The sequence below is a fragment of the Harpia harpyja genome, chromosome 4 (genome assembly GCF_026419915.1).
Source record: "Harpia harpyja isolate bHarHar1 chromosome 4, bHarHar1 primary haplotype, whole genome shotgun sequence".
Taxonomy (NCBI): Eukaryota; Metazoa; Chordata; class Aves; order Accipitriformes; family Accipitridae; genus Harpia; species Harpia harpyja.
The window spans coordinates 47,443,394-47,460,488 of record NC_068943.1 but is presented as its reverse complement, the minus strand read 5'-3'; the positions used below and the strand labels follow the sequence as shown (position 1 = coordinate 47,460,488).

The window sequence follows — 17,095 nt, the reverse complement described above, 5'->3', positions numbered from 1 at the left end:
CCTCTCAGCAGCCACAGCCTTCTCTCTGCCTTGTGTTCCCTTGCTCCCTGCTCGTCCGTACTTTCCCCGCTGCCTCTCTTTAACAGAGAGGACCATTTTTAACCCTGGCCCACGCAAATCCCGGGAGCTCTTTCTACATTACAGTCACAGCATCAGCCACTTGCTGTGGCATGGGGAATTGAAGCAATGCCAACACAGCAGGAGTGGCACTGTGTGAGGACAAGCCAGGCACCTACTGTACGCCCCGTACTAGGAAGATGGGGAAAAGTACCAATTACTTAATTGGAAATTAACCTCTGTTCTACCACCAGAAAAAAAAAATTATATATATACACACAAACACACACATATAAAAACCACAGTTGATTGGCATGACCAGTATCCACAAGCCCAGAGCCCCTGCCAAGTCCACTGAGCTTGCTTTTATACAAACACCATCAGCTGGGCAAAGCTGAGACAAGAGATGATACCCTCATATCACCACAGACAAGCAGATGTCCCACTATACAAATTCAAAGCTTTCAGGAGGTGTGGAATACAAGAGCCATTTGAGCCAGACTTGAATAACAACTCTGAGTCAGAAGCCAAGTTACAGAGCTCCCCTGTCTCGAGGGGAGAGAGTGAGCTCGGATCCAACATCTTTCAGAAACAGGAGCAAATCTAGTTTCTCTGGCTTGCCAAGAAGACCTCGCACAGCACATTCACGTGAAGCCGTAAGCCTGGCCAAAGACACCTACCCACACCTTCCACGCACACGCAGAAACGCACATGCAAAAGTCAGACACCCTGAGAAGCAGTGGAGCACGCTTGCAGTTACTCCTCGAATCTGAAATGTCTTTTCTCTCGATTTGCAAACAAGTCTTAATCTGAAAGGCCAGGAGATGGGAATCAGCAATGAAACAGAACTGCGCTTGCCCCCTGACCCCAACCTGTGTGCTTACAAAGCTTCCCTGTAGTTCTTGTGGTTATGAGGTGTGTGGGAGTAGGCGAGACTGGTTTTCTGTGAAACTAACCCATCAATTGGCTTCCATGCAGGTAACGCTCACCTGAGAAGAGCTGGCTTTGCAGAATCCAGACGTCCTGAGCCAAGACACGTCCAGCTTGTCACCTCTCTACATTTTCAGCTCCTTTCATGATGCAGATAGAGATGCTGGCTACTTTGGCCTTCTGCACGTGTCAGCAGGTTCTCTTCTAACTTCTGTTTCACCTTCCGAAGCTAAAGGGGGACTGAAAGAAAAATGAAATGGCTTTAGGATGCAAGCGTGAGCTTCTGGTTAAACCATAGGGCATAAGGAATCAGCAGTCTTAGATTTTTACTTATCCCAAATTGGCTCTATCAGTCTGATCGAGATCCCGCTCCCCTGGGAAAGCAGGGGTAGCAAGACAGAGCTCAGGGGTTATGATGCTTCCACCCAGAACACACAGTATACAAACCAATGGGATTGGGATTCAGCAACTGAATGGCCAAAGGCAAAATTAAGGTGCTTTAGCCTTTTCCTAGACTTAAGGGAAACGTCCATGGTTGCAACCATATGTATTTAAAACATTCTTAGGCTTTAAGATGGAAACCAACGCTTCTGTTTCCAGTTTTGCTAGCTTCATTACATGGACTGGGCAGACCACAGGGCTCATTTCCCTGCTTTACCTGTTTGTGTTAGAGCAGTGCCTCAAATCTCTACCAGTAAGAGGTAAACGTTATCACATGGGGGAACGCTTCCCATCCCTGCAGCAGAGGCAGGAAATATTAGCAAGCTCTTTTTGCATCTTTGTTTGGGGAGGGTCTGAGTACAACTGTTCAGGGCTTCTCGGGGTGGAGCACTAGATCATATTATGTTATATCCTACCCCTTCCCTCCCCTCGTGTTACTTACCAGTTCCACAGACCAGTACAGCCTTCTCTGAGGATACAGAAACCTGGGGAAGACGGGAGAAAGGAATCTCTGATCAGCTGCAGCCAGCTGCTGCTAGCAGCCCTAGAAGGTCTGCAGCTGTTTCTCATCTCCTTTATTGCTCTGTAGTAGCTTTTGCTGGATAGCCCCCACCTAACTCCGGGGGTACCGGCTCTGAACTGGCTACAGGTGAATTCAATTGCTCCCTGCAAAATGCCAGCTCACACGGCCTCTTGTGGCCAAGCTACAGAGGCTGGTTATCCTCCTCCAGCTCTGCCAGGCTGCTCTTTCCCAGGATGGATCCTGGAAAGCAGCACTGAGAACGAAGTCCTTCCTGCGGACAAGTCCACCCCCAAATATTATTCTTTTAACCATATCAGTGCCTCAGACATTGCCCAGCTTGCTTTTCAAAAGCCATGCCTGGCTGAAGGGCAAGCAGGTCAAGATACTTCATCTGCACACAAGGTCTAGCTATCGCAGGACTTCTTTTCCCCCCAGAAATACTCACGTTGGTCTAAGGTTATTAACATAACTGCATCCAGTCTAGCACTCTTGTGCGAGTTTACTGTTGAAGTACCAAAGGTTATGTGGGTAGGTGAGGCATCAATTGAGGGTGCACGTAGACAATCACAGGCTTAATGAATTACTATGCCTCAGCTGATGCCTACACCACTGTGCAAGAGTTTCACTCTGGATAGAAAGGGAAAAGCAACTTTGTGGTGCGACAGGTCGAGCGATATGTGGTAAATTATTAAACTATAGTAGCTGGATTGTTTGCAACACATCCCAAGTCAAATACCAGGCTCCAGTTTCAGGACAGGGAAAGGGTTTTGATTGGGGCGTGCTCAGACTTTTTTGAGGAAAGCAGCCAACCAAGCAGGTTCTGCTCACACCTGAGGAATCTGACAGGGAGCATGTCGTCTCTGCTAAAAACTGAACTTTGTCACACGAGGGTGGAAAAAGCTAGGTGACTGTAGTTTGTTGCATCTAGCAAAAGCAAAGCCATACTGACTTGATGTCTGTGGAATGCCTAACAAGAACCAAGCAAACCTTAACACAGTACAAACTATCGTGCCTGCTTTTATTGAAGAGGCAAAATCGAGCATGCCAGATCCTTCTCTGCCCTTTGAAGGTTACCTTTCCAAGAAAATCTTCGTTTTGTGTTTGACTTATTTTTCAACAGCCCATCTCAAAAGACGCAAATACACAAAGGGTGAGAACAGTGACAGCAAACAGTGCAGGAACATTTGGCCCAAAGGACTGCAGAGCAAGCCTGCAGTGGGGAAAAGCACCTTACCCTTTTCTTTCATCACGCAGAGAAAAACCAAACAACTCGAAGCCAAACCTTTGGTGCAAGGGTCACGGAATTCACTTTTAAGCCGAGATTCTCCCAACACCATGACGCTAACGTTACAGTGCAATCTCTTCCAGCAATTGCCAAAACCAGCCTCTTTCTGTCCATCTCCCTGCAACAGACGGGCAGCAAGTCCCTGATGTACTCTTCCGCTACGAGCATAACCTGCGTCCTCCTACAAAATGGTCAACATATGTAGAGAGTCTGAAATCTAATTGCCTGCTGGTACTAAGCCAAGGTTTGGATTTTGATTTGTAGCTACTCCATTTCCACCCATGCCACCTACCTCCCCTGCCCCCCGAGCAGAAGAGTGATGGAGAGTGGGCGAATAGGATGAGCATGTGTTACAACCACCCCTGAACAGCACAAACCACATCGCTTCCTTCGTAATACCTGGGGCAGATTAGGCAGGGGCCCTGCGTGAAAGGTATAGTCGAACAAACAAAAGCGATCCAGGAAGGCGCAGAATTTAGATTGTGTCTTCAAGCTGCACAAAAAGTTTCTAAGAGACACACTGGGAAAGCACGCCCAGCATCTGCTTAACCTGGCTCCTTTTCCCCCATTGTGGTACCCCCTCAGCATTTTGCCTGGGCTGATGTAAAGCAGTTTTCAGTCTTAAAACCGGCTACTTTCAGGCAAGCAGGATGAGGGAGCTCCCCAGTACCTGCAAACACATCCTGAGCACACTGTGCATCCCTTCAGAGATCCATCCTGCTTCCACAGACGTTTGGGTTCTCAGGTCAGGGTAGTCTGCTGCAGAGTGTAGGTAATGCTGCAATTTTATCGGAAGTGGAAAAAAAAAAAAGTTAGCCTAATGAACACAGGAATAGCTCATTTACCAAGGCTCTAGCAAAGTAAATGGGCAGAAAACAGAGCCTATGTGTTGCCACCTATCTTATTCTCAATCAGCTTGCTTACTCCCCCAATATGGACCATTTACTCACGGGAGGGGCTTTAATAGGTATTTAGAAGTGTGAAACAGAGACCAGCCTTTCACCCACCTGTGTGGTATCCTTTTTAAAAAAAATACGAAATCAACTCTCTCGGCACACAGAGCACTTCAAGCTCAGTGGATTCTTTGTGCCACCCTCGCAGATCCCGCTGCGCTCAGCACCTGGAGATTACTTTGCCATACAAAGAGAATGTACTTGAGTTTTCAAAACAAGTCATTTTGGGAAAGCCTGCACTTACAAAAAGGCCTTGAGGACTGGGATATGGCAGAGGAGCTCAAACTCACTGTCACTGCTGAAGAGTTTCTGCAAGGTAAGGGCCTCAGAGGTCTTGCTTGATTGACTTGGCTTCCTTTTAAAAAGATTCCCATCTCCAAAACTCAGGTGAAAATTGTAAAATCTGGTAAATAGTAAGTTCCTGTCTGGAAGTTAACAAAAAGCCCATTTTCTTTATGTTTAAATGGGATCAGATCACCTTAGAAGTGTCTGCAATTACGTATAAAGTAAGTGTGCAGCTTATAGCAAATGAGGCTAATGGAAAAAATACAAGCTAGCCACAGTGTCTTTGGGCTCCCCATGTCCACCACCAGCTCCTGACCAGACGCTGCGCCATCGCATGCTGAAGTGGTAAGCTGACCCCTCAGCACACGGGTGCTCGCTGCCGGGGGCGCTGCCGGGGGCACTGCCAGATGCCAGGGGTAAGTCTGGGACCTGGTATTACCTACAGAGGCCAGCAGTGTTTCAGGGAATGGCCTGGGAAAGGGGCTTTTCTTTTGCCAACCAGAACATCTGTGTCCAGACTGGAATTTTTCTATGCTTATTTAGGAAAAGCTGAAGCCCATTGCTCAAGGACAAGGATATAATCCCATAGCTGTGCCTGCAGATGCACTTCCCTCCAAATGCAACCTTTTGGGTAGATAAACTTGGGAAAGGAGGACTGAAAGGAGTGATTTACACTCTTCTGGCTTTACAGGGGAAAAAGAAAGTAAAATTTCAGAGCTGAACACCGTTGTTCGGGCTGGCCGCAGCAGTGCAAGAATGCACAGACATGCATGCTGTATGCAGAACAGGAAATAAAACACTCTTTAGAGGGATGAGAAGGTAACTGGGGACCTTTGCCTTGGGATCTGTGTTGCATTAGAGCTTCCCCAGCCTGCCTCTGGACAGCAGGGTCTAGAAATGGTCCTCAGGTAGGACCCACAGGGTGACATTTCTCTTTCTCCTTAGAACCTGGTGTTCAGCCCCACCTGTGGATGTGGGTAAACCCCAGCCTGGTCTGCCCTATCCCCGGGACTCCTGGGGTAGACCCGGCCAGATCCAACAGCCTGATGGCCTCAATTGGTGGTGCCACAGAACCCTCCTCTCCGAACACATCCTGCGACTACTCCGACTTGGACTGCTCTGAGGAGGATGTGCTGTCATCCTCCAGTGAGGCTGGAAAGGTACAAAAAAGGGAACTGCTTGGGCAGTCCTAGGCGTTGTGCACGCTTAACGATCCTGCAAGAACAAATGAGCTCACTCAACAGCTCTGCGAGCTCTTGCCTCCCATTTCAGCAGGGGTTAGTCAACGCACAGAGCCCGTCTGACGAACAGGCTGAGAGTACAAAGTGCGGGGATGGAGGCTGAAATTTAAAGTACATGAGCTTTCCATACACCAGACCCACCCTCCCCCACAACAAAGCAGTGTATCCCTGTCTCTCATTCCACGCAGGGCTAATATATCCACATCCTTTTTCTCCTTCCTCTCCTCAGCTTACTGAGGATGAAGACACTTTGCGTGTGGACGTCCCAGTTCCTCAGGAGATGCCGGAAACTCCTGAACTCAAGACGATGCCGATGCCTTGGAAATCCACAGTCCTCAGACCTCAGAGTGTGAAGCTCAAGTCCCCCAGGCAGATGAGCACCAAAATCGAGGGAGGCTGGCCCCGTCCCCCCCTTAATTACTGCATCCTCATCACCCTCGCCCTGTGCAACAGCACAAGTGGCAGTCTGACCGTGCAGCAGATCTACCAGTTCATGCGGTACCCACTCTTCTCCCAGCTCCTAGTGCAGAATGAGGGGAAGAGGGGCAATGAGGGGTACAGGAGTCTCTGATCATCTACTGGGGAGCGGGGATGTGGCAGCCAGGACTCGCGTTTGGGTCTTAGCTCTGCCTTTGGCTCGAGATGCCGCTGAGAAAACTGCTCCCCCTCTTTGTCAACACCCAAACCCAGGAGTCTCAAGAGCTGGCATTTTAGTTTTGTCTTACCCTCCTTAGGAAAACACAGTGCTCGACTGCGCCAGCCATCCTTACACCACAGGGGTCAAGGAGGACCCTCTCCTCCTTCCCTTGCTCGGATACGATGTATTCTCTTATTTGTCTCAGCCTCTAAGTGCTTCAGCTCAGGACAATTCTTTTCTCTCCGCAGGCAGCACTTCCCATTTTTTCAAACAGCCCCAGAGGGCTGGAAAAACACGATCCGACACAACCTGTGCTTCAGCAGCTGCTTTGAGAAAACCACCGGCTTCATGTGCGGCGAGGGAAACCGCAAGTCCTGCCTGTGGAAACTGACTCCAGAAGGACGCAGAAAGTTTCAGGAGGAAGCACAGGCCCTGCCCAAAGAGGCTCTCAACTTGGTGCGCCAAAGCATGAGCAAACCGGGTACGTTTCAGAGGGCCAGAGCCCTGCAAAATGCAGAGCAAGTCAGACTTTACAAGATTCCCATAGCAGGAAGGATACGGGTGGGCACCCAAGCCAGTACACAGCCACCAGCGCTGCAGGGCCCTAGGTCTGGGAGATGACGCCAGACACTCAGAGATCCCTGTAGAGATACCCCCACAAACAGGGCTTGATCACCAGACCGGCCAAGAACCCTTCTTTAATGAAACCAGCACAGGGAGAGAAACAAACCAGACTACAGTAAAACACGGAGCCTTCAGTTCGGTATCACACTGCTCAGCAATACAATACCTATCAGTTTAATATGGGTAAGAACTGAGGCTGTAGCATCAGTTCCCGAGCAGTCATTACGCTCCAAGTAACTATCATGACTTCCTCTCTCTCGCTCTCTCTTTTGCAGATCTCATGAGAACTCTGTTTGGCCTATGATTCCTTCTGGCTCCCTGCTTCTGAAACACGTACCATGTGTTTTCAAACCAAGCTTGTTTTCTCAGGTGCTGTTGCAGGTAGCTTCCCAAGAATCACATGTGGAAATTACAAGCATCATGACATAAGGACTCAAATTTAGAAGGTGCGGAGGAGAAAGATGACCAACCTCATTTCCTTCGGTAAGGCAAGTTTTTGCTCCAGCTGCACACATCTCAAGTTGCAGAGGCATTTTGACATGTGGCACCCGCTACAACTTTAACACAAAGTCCTCCACACAAGCTGCTGCCTCTCACAGTGTTCTTGCAGCGCAGAGGGTTAAGCTGCAGGAGAAGGTTGATCTGTCCCCTAACAAAGGGTCTCGGCCCACAGGTCAGAGGCTGAGCAGAGAATGCTTTAGCTGGCTGTGTTAGAAGAGCCCCTACCACACAGATGTTATTCCAAGCTGTTGCATGTGCCTGCCCAGCTGTAAAACCAGCAGGCAAGGATCCACATAACTGCTGGGCAGGCTGCTTGGAATTTCTGCCACGCTCACTCGGCAGAAATCAGGGAGCGCGGCAGAGTGCGAGAAGGGAGAGAGGTATCTTTGGAGAGGCAAGGGTGCAACAAATTAAAAAACCACACAGTCAGAGCTTGCTGTTGTGTTGTTGACTTACTTGCTTCTCCAGGAAGGGGCAGGAAAATCATGTCCCCAGGCCAGAATTCAGGCAGGTAGCAGGTGTCTAGCATTCAAGAAGAGCAGATTTTTCGTACCTTCTTCCTGGCTGCTGCAGCAGTTGCTCGAGTCGAAGCATGATCAGTCCAGTTATGTCCAGTATCAGTCCCGTGTGCAGCAGGAGCCGGGGCACCCTGTTGACGGGACAAACAGCACACAATCATGATGCAAGTTCTGGAGTTCACTGCGGGCGGGTATCCTAGACCTGACCCACAGGGAGAGGATGCCAGGGGACAGCCCATCCGAACCCGCTCGACAGGGCAGGCTGGGTGCACCCTGGAGATCAGCTCCTTTCACCCGTGTGCTCACGAGAGCGTAAAAGAACTGATGTGTTACAAGTGAGTTGATTTAGCTCAAGGCTAAATGCATGCGCTCGGACGGTAGCGTGCAAACCACCACACTGGGTGGGTGTGCACAGCTGAGCACTAACATCACCTGAGCTGCTGCAGAGGTCAGAGGGAGGGAGATAGATGGCTGTCAGTCCCCCACATGACAGCACAGACTGTCTGTCTGTCTGTGAGCAAGACCTGCTTTAAGGTGAACAGTCTCTGAAGGCCTGGCTGCACGGGATGGCAGCACTGAGGCAACCTTGGGGCTGCGGTTCAGATACTCTCCTTCAACCAGGCCAGACGAGGCCACGAGCACCCTCTGCTCTTACTAAACGTGAAAAAAAATGACAAACCACTTAAAACTTTGGTAGAGCTGTGGATGGGCAGGGAAACAAAGGTGGACGTCCGACCGGTGCTACTAGACAGGCTGTGTCGAAAGGCGGGAGGTCGGTGCGTCTCAGAGACGCAGGACGTGCCTCCAGAGAGCGTTCATAATAACTAATGAGAAAAGTCCGACACCGGGCCACGTTTCAGACCGGCCGGGGGGAGAACGCTGCTCGCGCCTCCCCGCTTGGGATCAAGGGCCGGGGCACCGAGCGCAAGGCCAGCCGGCCGTCAGGGAAAAGCCAGCGTTTCTCCGGCGAGCCTCAAGCCTGAACCTCCTGCAGCGGGGCTGGGACTGCGGGCCGAGCCCTACGGCCGACGCCGGCGGGCCCGTGGCTCGCCCCGCTGCGCCTAAGGGCCCTCAGGGGTAGCTCCCGTGCCCCGCCCCTCCCCGCCGGATCGGGGCCGGCGCCCGTCACCGCCGCGCCCGCCTGCCGCGCTTGCGCCCTGCGGGGCGGGGCGGGGCCGGGCCGCCATGGCGGTGCACTACTGCGGGCTCTGCCGCCGCACCTCCTTTTCCGGCCGCCGGCACCTGTACAGCGCCGCGCACCGGCGGCGGCTGCGGGAGGCGCTGGCCCGGCTGCAGGAGGAGGTGGCGGCGGCACGGGCGGCGGCGGCGGCTGCGGAGGAGGAGGACGACGACGAGGAGGGCGGTGGCGGCGGGGCCGTGCGGCCCTACGACCCGGCGGAGCACGATCGGCGCGTCTGGTGCCTGTGCTGCGGGCGCGGCGTGCGGCGGGACGGGCGGCGGGGCGGGCTGGCGCTGCCGCAGGCCGGCCTGCTCCAGCACCTGGCCGGGTAGGCGACCGGGGGGGAGCGGCGGAGCGAGGCGAGGCGAGGCGGAGCGCGGCTGACGGGTGTCCCGCAGGGCCGAGCACCGCCGGGAGACGACGCGGTTCTGGCGGGAGAACAGGGCGGAGGCGGCGCTGCGGGAGCGGTTCCTGGTGCCGGCCGAGGAGTACGAGCGCTTCGCCCGGGCGCTAGAACGGGCGCTGGCCGCGCACCAGCGGCGGGAGGAGGACCGCATCCGCCAGGTACCGCGGGCAGCGCACCGGCCCCGGCCCCGGCCCCGCAGCGGCCCCGGCCTCACCCGCTCCCTCCCCGCAGATGGCGGCCGGCATCCGCGAAGCCGAGCGCAGGCAGCGGGAGACGGTGCAGGCTGCCCTCCAGGTCGGTGAGCCGTATCCTGCCCTGGCTGCACCCCGGTGGGGAGTGGGGACGGGGCTGCACGCTCCCACCGGCACCGGGTGCGCTCGGGGTGCGGGGTGGCGGGGGCGGGCTCTGCTCGATACCAGAAACACTGTCCCTTTTTCCTGAATCGTACTCAGCTTCAAACAGAGCCAGAGCTTTGCGTGGGACCTTCGGTCTGCAGCCCCCCAGCAGGACCCGGAAGGTGAGAACCGTTTTTTTTCTTTTTTTTCCCTTAAACTGCTGCTAACCCGCACCCCGCTTAAAACGCTGGACCATGCCACAGCCACAGCCTTGCTCGCCTGCTGCTGCCGGAGCTGATGCTCTCATGCCCAGGATCTTGCGCTCGCTCAGATCCATCGCGAACTTTTATCTAGACTATGGTAAGCACTGCAGCCGCAGAAAGATTACTCCCCCGTCTGCATGCTCATAGGTAAGCGCTAATGGCCATAAAGAGCAAGCACGGCGATAACATACAAGCGTTTAACGTTATTGTGCCCCAAGAACATTTCTCCTTTTCCGTCTTACTGCAAAGCTCTCCGAACACAACTGCAAACTCTGCTCCAGAAACCTCTGGACACTTGTTGCTTGCCCAGCTTGGACTGTCACTCACCTCTCAGCCTCTCTATTCCAGGGACTTCTCTCATGGTGCAGAGCAGCCTGGCCCGAGTGGGATGCAAATGGGACCTGACTTAAACTGGATGGAATCAGGCCAGGCTTTGACCTTCATCGGCCACCAGGTAGGGGTGACTTGCTGAGGAGCGTGACTTAAATTCAACTGCAAGTTACGTACAGCACGTTACAATGCAAAACAAGGGGTTGCAATCTCCGTCGCGGAAAAAGGCAGCTTTGCAGATTCAGGTGAGCAACTAGCTGAGAGTTTCGGTCATCCGGTGTTAACTTGTGTTTCATTAAGCAAACGTTAAGTGCCCTGCAAAAACAAAATGCTCCTTAAAGGAGAGAAGAGCCTCCCTCTGTCTTTTGGTAACAGAACTCGATTCTGGAAGGGAATGCACCCAATACTGTTCTATTTAGAGACTCTTAAAAGCATCAGTTTCTCATTAGTGTTTTATGTTTCTGTTAACAGGAAACAGAAGGGAAAGGAAATGTTCACACAGGTAATCACACCTGCTTCGTGACTCGGTTGGCTGCTGCCTTACTGAAAACTCTTGGCTTGCAAGTGGGACGGGGGTAATGTAAAGCAATTTTGAAGCAGTCAGAGCATAACCAGGAGGTGCTCGCTCTTTTGCTAATATTTAAGATACTACAGGAGGAGAAAACACTTCTGTATTGTGAAAACACTGCTGGTGCTGCTGTTATGTGGAGTGCGTGGTTTGGGGTGTGATCTACCATGGCCTTAGCCGAGGCAAGCCAGCTTTTGGTTCTCACAAAGCCCGAAGTTTACTTTTCCTTCACTGCTTACTTCAGTAGGGCGAGCTGCTGGGACAGCGGCAGAGGGGATGCTTTTCCCCCATCTCGAGCTTAGGATAACTTCAGTGGCTAAACACATTTTCCCTGTGACTTCTAGGAGCAAAACCCCCATGGCTAACAGAGGAAGAGGAAGAGGGTGGAAGTAAACAACAAATTGGACCTTCGTACGAGGAATTTCTCAAACAAAGTGAGCAGCTTGTATACATTTCAGTTAACCTTACATTCACTTTACCACAGTAAAGAATCAAAAGCCATTTGACTGAAAAACTTACGCTGAATAAAATATTTGTTTAGAGGAGAAGCAGAAGCTGAGAAAGCTCCCAGCAGAGCGTGTTGGTGCCAATTTTGACCATACCTCTCAGACGGGCGACAGCTGGCTCCCTTCCTTCGGGCGGGTTTGGAATCACGGCAGGAGGTGGCAGTCCAGGTAAGCTTCAGGGCAGCATGGACTGATGTCGAGCAGAGGGTTTGCAGCTTCCTTCCATGCAAGCTACTCATGGAGCGGGCTTTGTGGCAGCAGCAAGCGTAAGGACATGTCTTGCCACATGAAAGAGTTAGACCACGCAGTGCTCAATCCGGGCAGAGCATTGTGCTCATCCCAGAGCAGCACACACATGACTTGTGAGGTGAAGCATGGCGGCGGCTGTAGAGGCCATGCATGCAAAGGTGTCTGCCTCCTTGAGCTTGGCTCGCCTTTCAGACCCATGTGCTGTCCCACTGGTGCCTTTTAATATGCTAAAAATCTGTGTCGGCTAGCTGAAGAGACTGCTCCAGCTCACCAAGATAACAAAAAAAAAAAAAAAAAAGGTGAGCTTCTGTTCTAAAACACTATGCACAGCACTATCTTGTGTTAGATGAGGCAGCGTTCATTACCTCTTTCTAAAGACTGTTGCATTCTGACTTTTATGCTCTCTTTCAGGCATCAGTTTAGGACTGAATCGGGGGAAAAGAAGAGGAAAAGATGATCAGGAGCACTGAGGAAACCAAACTCCAACCATTGCAAAAAGGTGGACTGTAGGTAGCTGCAGCTTTGTCAGTGCTGCTGCTGCCGCCAAGTTTAGCGCTCTTATTTAATACATACATCTAGATGTGTTCAGTCCCCTGGAAGGCAGGGTGACCACAGCATAGTACCGAGTTGAGCACCGTTACTGAAAGCTGCTCTGCCAGGGGCTGTTGCAGCAGGTCCAGTCCCCCTGTGACAGACACGCAGTGTAAATCCAGGCATCGATTTCTGAAGTCTTAAGCTACACAAAGTCAGATCTTGCCCTATTTTTTTTTTTTTTAAATGTTAGACCAACTGAAACTTGTTTCAGGTGCAGGGCCCGCTCTGGGGGCGACATATGCCACACGCTTGACGTTTTCATTCTATTTTATATTACTTTCAGTCCTTCTGCCTCACCTAAAGGATGACTAATTAGTCCTCAGTAGAAGAAAGGAGGCCTTAAAGACCTTTGCTGTGAGCAGTTCTTACTTTTAATTTAAATAAAATACTTACAGCCTTATTTACAACTGTGTATCTACGCTCCTCCACCCAACACTGACCTGACAGATGCTGTTGCCTTGTACACAGAGGTCTGTGGGCACAGCTTGGTTAGAGGGAGTTTAAATAAATAATGAAAAGACCCCACTAGCACCTTCCCTACCTACGATGCAAGAAATGGGCTTTGATTTTCCTCGTCCTAGAACTGAATGTAGTTTAACATCACTGGCTGCTGCAGGTGACGCAAAAGTTCCTTCCCTTTTCACAATACAAAAGCACGTTCACGATACATCTGTAACACTGTATAAATACAAAAATGGGCTGGTAGAGAAAGACAGTCATGATGCCTGCCAGAATCCGCTAGCAATAGTGCAACATACACATTCTTGAAAAAGAAGGAAAAATTATTTCAATAATTTTATTGTGTGCATCTACACGAGACACATTGTTGACGAGGTCACTGGCGAACCTGCAAAGCAAGAAGTCCTGAATCAGACAACCAGGTCAAAGCATGCTAGCAGAAAGCAAACAGTCTGAAAGCTCTGTTCCAACAAGAACACTTGGTCATGGTGCCCTGCGACAGCAGGGAGGACACGTGCCCATGTACCCTGCAGCCCTCAGAGACCGGAGAGCACACACGGCTTTCCTCCTCCGAGGGGCAACAGGGGCAAAATTGCAAATCACTCTAAATCTGGAGAGCTGGTGTTTCCAGTAACGCCACCCAGAAAGTTGCTTGGAGTGCAAGCGACATCCTCTGAAGCCCATGCAAAGCAACCTGGGATTTGTCCCTTACACAGCGTGTAGCCATTTTTTAGCTCCTGACAAAGCACAACCCTGCTCCTTCACAGAGCCTGCTGCCTCACCTCCCTATGCATCCTCCCCCGCAGCAGGTGCATCTCCACCTTTTGTGTTTCTAGTGTAGATCACTTGGGCTCGGTGCTTGGACACCAGCTTGATCAAACCTATGAAAAGAAATTATGTGAGTACTGGAGGATGCCAAGGATGTTGTGCACCCTTCTAGAGCAGCAGACCAGACAACGTGCCATCAGAAACACCAGGGTACCCAATACTACACATGCTTATACAAAGCTTTTGTTCAGGTGTGGCAGCAGTTATGTCACAGACTGTACTTCTAGCAGCATCTTCTTCTTGTAGCGATGCCACTGAATGCAGTGGAGCCTCTACTCCCTGCTTTGGAGCGCTTCTGAAATGCAGGCTAAGGCAGTGGCTCATCAAAACCATGCCAATTTGCGTACTTCACACACTGCAAAAAGTTGTCTAGGTGAGCAAGGAGAAGAAAACATCCAATTCAAGCAGCTTTCTGTTCTTTACCAGTTCTGAGCACTTACCTTTGCTGAGCAGCTCCTGGAGGGCAGCCCTAGCCAGAGAACCTCGAATCTTCAGTCTCTCTGAGACAACTGCAGGTGTGATGAGCTTGTAGTTGGGCACTTCTTTGCAGAGTTTGTCGTAGGTAGCCTTGTCAAACAGGACAAGGTTGTTCAACTTGTCCCTCACTTTCCCCTTGGACCACTTCTACTTGAAAAGAGAAAAAAAACCAACAACTCACTAAGCCATCTTCTAAGCAATGACAAAAGATCGAGCTTTAGGATGCCCCAAGAACTGCACCATTCAATGTCTCCCTATCACATCCCTGATTAAAGGACTAATGACGCGCCCCAAACTGTCTTTGTAAACATACGTGTTGCAGATAATACCTACAGTATCTCCAAATAAAAGGAGCAAAGCCTTTGGTTACTCAGATTTAACACCATCACGCACAACTTGCTGCCAGATGAAGAAACAGCCCCTCTAACAACACTATTGCACCCACCCGGCCCCGACCCCCGCTCTTTAGGTCCGGCCACGCCGCACGCCTGGGGAGCCCAACAGTCTCCTCTGAGCCACCGGGCTCCCGTACCCCTTTGCTCTGCTCAGCGTGTGAGCCCGGCCGCCATCCCCCCCGCCCCAGCTCCGGGTTTTCACGGCAGGCTCCGGGGCGAGGGCCGCGGCTCGGGGCCTGCCGCCAGCGAGGCCGCCTCAGCAGGCACGCTGGCGCAGGCTCCGCCGGCTCCTACCTTCTTCTTGGCTTTCCCACCGGACTTGTTGACCGGGTCCTTGTCCTTTTTGGCGGACTTGCCCGCGTCCTTCTTCTTCTTGTCGTCTTTGGGCGGCTGCGGGTGGGGGGGGAAGGATGGGACGGTCAGCGCAGCGGCGGGGAGCAGGGAGGGACCCCCCCCCCCGGGCACTCCGCAGGGTCCTCCCGCCCTCAGGGAGCCGCTCCCACCACCCGGCGGGTCCGCCCGCCCCCCCGAGCCCCGGCATCCAGCCCGGCCGGCGGTGCCGCGCTCACCATGCTGCGGCGGCGGCTGCTCCCTCAAGATGTCGGCCGAGAAAGGAAGCGGCGGGCGCGAGGCGTGGGGAAGCCCCGTGCTCTCGGGAGGCTTCCGGGGCACGGCGTGACGCCACTTCCGAGTCAGGGCTGCCGGCGCCATGGCGATCTTCAGCGTCTACGTGGTGAACAAGGCGGGCGGCCTCATCTACCAGCTGGACCACTACGCGCCCCGCGCCGACACCGAGAAGACGTTCAGCTTCCCGCTCGACCTCGTCCTGCGCCCACACGACGAGCGCGTCGTCGTCGCCTTCGGGCAGCGTGACGGCATCCGCGGTGAGGCGCCGGGCCGGGCCGGGCCGGGCCGGGCCGGGCCGGGCGACCGACCGACTGACGCCGCGCTGTCCCCGCAGTGGGCCACGCCGTGCTGGCCATCAACGGCGCCGAGGTCAACGGGCGCTTCACGGCGGACGGGAAGGACGTGCTCGAGTTCCTGGGCAACCCTGCCAACTACCCGGTGTCCATCCGCTTCGGCCGCCACCGCCTCTCCTCCAACGAGAAGCTGATGCTGGCCTCCATGTTCCACTCGTGAGCCGGGGCGGGACGCGACGGGAAGCGGGGGGCGGGGGCGGCGGAGGAGGTGGGGGGCGCTGAGGGCCCTCTCCCCGCAGGCTGTTTGCCATCGGGTCGCAGCTGTCCCCCGAGATCGGGAGCTCCGGGATCGAGATGTTGGAGACCGACACCTTCAAGCTGCACTGCTTCCAGACACTGACAGGTACTGTCTGGCCCTGGGCACCTGGCACCACTCTGCTTCGCTGGGGCTGTCCCAGAGCTCGGCCTTCCTCACGCTCCTGTCACCATGGCTCCAGGGATCAAATTCGTGGTTCTTGCTGACCCGAGGCAGGCAGGGATCGACTCCCTTCTCCGCAAGATCTACGAGATTTACTCTGACTTCGCTCTGAAGAATCCTTTCTACTCCTTGGAGATGCCCATCAGGTAGGAAAAGCCTACTTTTAATAACATGGCCGCAGCCCCTCCCCACTTTCTGCCCATGCAGTAACAAACGCTGACTGCCCTTAAGGTAAGTGGCAAAGCAGAGCCAGAGATTGAGAGAAGACACAGCACACTGCTGCAGGGACAGGACGCTGACCTGTGTTTTTTCCAGCGCTGTTCTGCTGGGGAAGTGGGAGGTGCTATTCCTTGGTACGATCGCCGCTGTCCTAATGTAAACCTGTGTGCTGGTTTTGGCTGGGATAGAGTTAATCATGACACCCTGGAGCCCACACAAGAAGCTTTAATCTTAATTAACAGCCAGGCCAAAGTTTGACAGCGGTCAGCCTGCCGTCTTGTGACTTACAGAATCTCTCCTTGGAGGATGCAGAGCCAAAGGATGTGGAGATCCCACCTTCCTTAGCTGGTTCCGCAGGTAAAGTAATCCCCCTCTGCTTTTCTGACTGCTTCAGATGCGAGTTGTTTGATCAGAACTTGAAACTTGCTCTGGAGGTGGCAGAGAAAGCTGGACCCTTTGGACCTGGATCGTAGAGAAAGCCTTGCCAGTTGCATGGACTCCTTTCTCCGAAGAGCAGGACCTCTCTCTTCCCTGACTGGCCTCTCCCAGAGTTCTCTTCCCCCACAGCAGAGACTGTGTATCCCCAAAACGTGCTTCATTATCTCCCAAGATATTATTTTATCCCCTTTGTTGTGAAATTTACCCTAAACAGACTCATTACTGCTGTTTACACTGGGCCACAGAGGTTTATTCTGCTGTTGTGGCTCCACTGCCCTTGAGTGAAGAAAGATACGGTGCGGGTCCGTGGCCTGGCCACAATCAATTTTTTTCTTTTGTTTCATGATTGTACATATGTATTTTTCCTGTATAGCTCTAACTTATAGTTTTGCAGAGGATTTCTGTGTAGAAGTAATAAACGCTCCTTCAAGAGGTGGATGGCCCTTTGTTTGCTG

The 17,095-nt window shown here is 52.7% G+C and overlaps 5 protein-coding genes across 6 annotated transcripts in view; 3 read left to right on the top strand and 2 right to left on the bottom strand.

The window, feature by feature from the left end:
* The window catches only part of BCL9L (BCL9 like), a 70,965-nt gene extending 69,052 nt beyond the window's left edge, over positions 1 to 1,913 (bottom strand). For both annotated transcript variants that reach the window (XM_052783827.1, XM_052783829.1), the window contains exons 1-2: positions 1,871 to 1,913; positions 1,047 to 1,227 (exon numbers count right to left, since the gene is read on the bottom strand). The gene's annotated coding sequence lies outside the window, so the exon portion shown is untranslated. The remainder of the gene's footprint in view (positions 1 to 1,046; positions 1,228 to 1,870) is intronic.
* A 2,543-nt stretch (positions 1,914 to 4,456) lies between these two features.
* FOXR1 (forkhead box R1) lies at positions 4,457 to 7,280 on the top strand. Its single transcript, XM_052785812.1, has 5 exons — positions 4,457 to 4,505; positions 5,420 to 5,634; positions 5,945 to 6,213; positions 6,601 to 6,833; positions 7,252 to 7,280. The coding sequence occupies exons 1-5, from the start codon at positions 4,457 to 4,459 to the stop codon at positions 7,278 to 7,280; spliced, it is 795 nt and encodes a 264-aa protein (XP_052641772.1).
* A 1,863-nt stretch (positions 7,281 to 9,143) lies between these two features.
* Positions 9,144 to 12,591, top strand: CENATAC (centrosomal AT-AC splicing factor). The gene is made up of 9 exons (XM_052783824.1): positions 9,144 to 9,503; positions 9,574 to 9,739; positions 9,813 to 9,875; positions 10,034 to 10,098; positions 10,528 to 10,633; positions 10,981 to 11,011; positions 11,422 to 11,511; positions 11,619 to 11,751; positions 12,244 to 12,591. The coding sequence occupies exons 1-9, from the start codon at positions 9,181 to 9,183 to the stop codon at positions 12,287 to 12,289; spliced, it is 1,023 nt and encodes a 340-aa protein (XP_052639784.1). The 5' UTR covers positions 9,144 to 9,180; the 3' UTR covers positions 12,290 to 12,591.
* A 617-nt stretch (positions 12,592 to 13,208) lies between these two features.
* On the bottom strand, positions 13,209 to 15,269 carry RPS25 (ribosomal protein S25). Its single transcript, XM_052783826.1, has 5 exons — positions 15,155 to 15,269; positions 14,880 to 14,975; positions 14,154 to 14,337; positions 13,668 to 13,766; positions 13,209 to 13,273 (listed from the first exon to the last, which is right to left on the bottom strand). The coding sequence occupies exons 1-4, from the start codon at positions 15,155 to 15,157 to the stop codon at positions 13,672 to 13,674; spliced, it is 378 nt and encodes a 125-aa protein (XP_052639786.1). The 5' UTR covers positions 15,158 to 15,269; the 3' UTR covers positions 13,209 to 13,273; positions 13,668 to 13,671.
* Positions 15,266 to 17,072, top strand: TRAPPC4 (trafficking protein particle complex subunit 4). The gene is made up of 5 exons (XM_052783825.1): positions 15,266 to 15,469; positions 15,547 to 15,721; positions 15,805 to 15,908; positions 16,003 to 16,129; positions 16,597 to 17,072. The coding sequence occupies exons 1-5, from the start codon at positions 15,295 to 15,297 to the stop codon at positions 16,673 to 16,675; spliced, it is 660 nt and encodes a 219-aa protein (XP_052639785.1). The 5' UTR covers positions 15,266 to 15,294; the 3' UTR covers positions 16,676 to 17,072.
* The last annotated feature ends 23 nt before the right edge of the window (positions 17,073 to 17,095 follow it).

What these genes read in the sequence shown, in the direction of transcription:
- TRAPPC4 (XM_052783825.1), top strand. Translation starts at nt 15,295, where the DNA reads ATGGCGATCTTCAGCGTCTACGTGGTGAACAAGGCGGGCGGCCTCATC. An exon ending in CTGGCCTCCATGTTCCACTC is followed by an intron (nt 15,722 to 15,804) that starts GTGAGCCGGGGC and finishes CTCTCCCCGCAG; the next exon opens with GCTGTTTGCCATCGGGTCGC. An exon ending in CTGCTTCCAGACACTGACAG is followed by an intron (nt 15,909 to 16,002) that starts GTACTGTCTGGC and finishes CCATGGCTCCAG; the next exon opens with GGATCAAATTCGTGGTTCTT.
- CENATAC (XM_052783824.1), top strand. Translation starts at nt 9,181, where the DNA reads ATGGCGGTGCACTACTGCGGGCTCTGCCGCCGCACCTCCTTTTCCGGC. An exon ending in TGACCTTCATCGGCCACCAG is followed by an intron (nt 10,634 to 10,980) that starts GTAGGGGTGACT and finishes TTCTGTTAACAG; the next exon opens with GAAACAGAAGGGAAAGGAAA. An exon ending in GGCAGGAGGTGGCAGTCCAG is followed by an intron (nt 11,752 to 12,243) that starts GTAAGCTTCAGG and finishes GCTCTCTTTCAG; the next exon opens with GCATCAGTTTAGGACTGAAT.
- FOXR1 (XM_052785812.1), top strand. Translation starts at nt 4,457, where the DNA reads ATGGCAGAGGAGCTCAAACTCACTGTCACTGCTGAAGAGTTTCTGCAA. An exon ending in TGCTGAAGAGTTTCTGCAAG is followed by an intron (nt 4,506 to 5,419) that starts GTAAGGGCCTCA and finishes CTTTCTCCTTAG; the next exon opens with AACCTGGTGTTCAGCCCCAC. An exon ending in CCAAAGCATGAGCAAACCGG is followed by an intron (nt 6,834 to 7,251) that starts GTACGTTTCAGA and finishes TCTCTTTTGCAG; the next exon opens with ATCTCATGAGAACTCTGTTT.
- RPS25 (XM_052783826.1), bottom strand. An exon ending in GTGGGAAAGCCAAGAAGAAG is followed by an intron (nt 14,338 to 14,879) that starts GTAGGAGCCGGC and finishes CTTTTCAAGTAG; the next exon opens with AAGTGGTCCAAGGGGAAAGT. An exon ending in CCAGGAGCTGCTCAGCAAAG is followed by an intron (nt 13,767 to 14,153) that starts GTAAGTGCTCAG and finishes TTCTTTTCATAG; the next exon opens with GTTTGATCAAGCTGGTGTCC.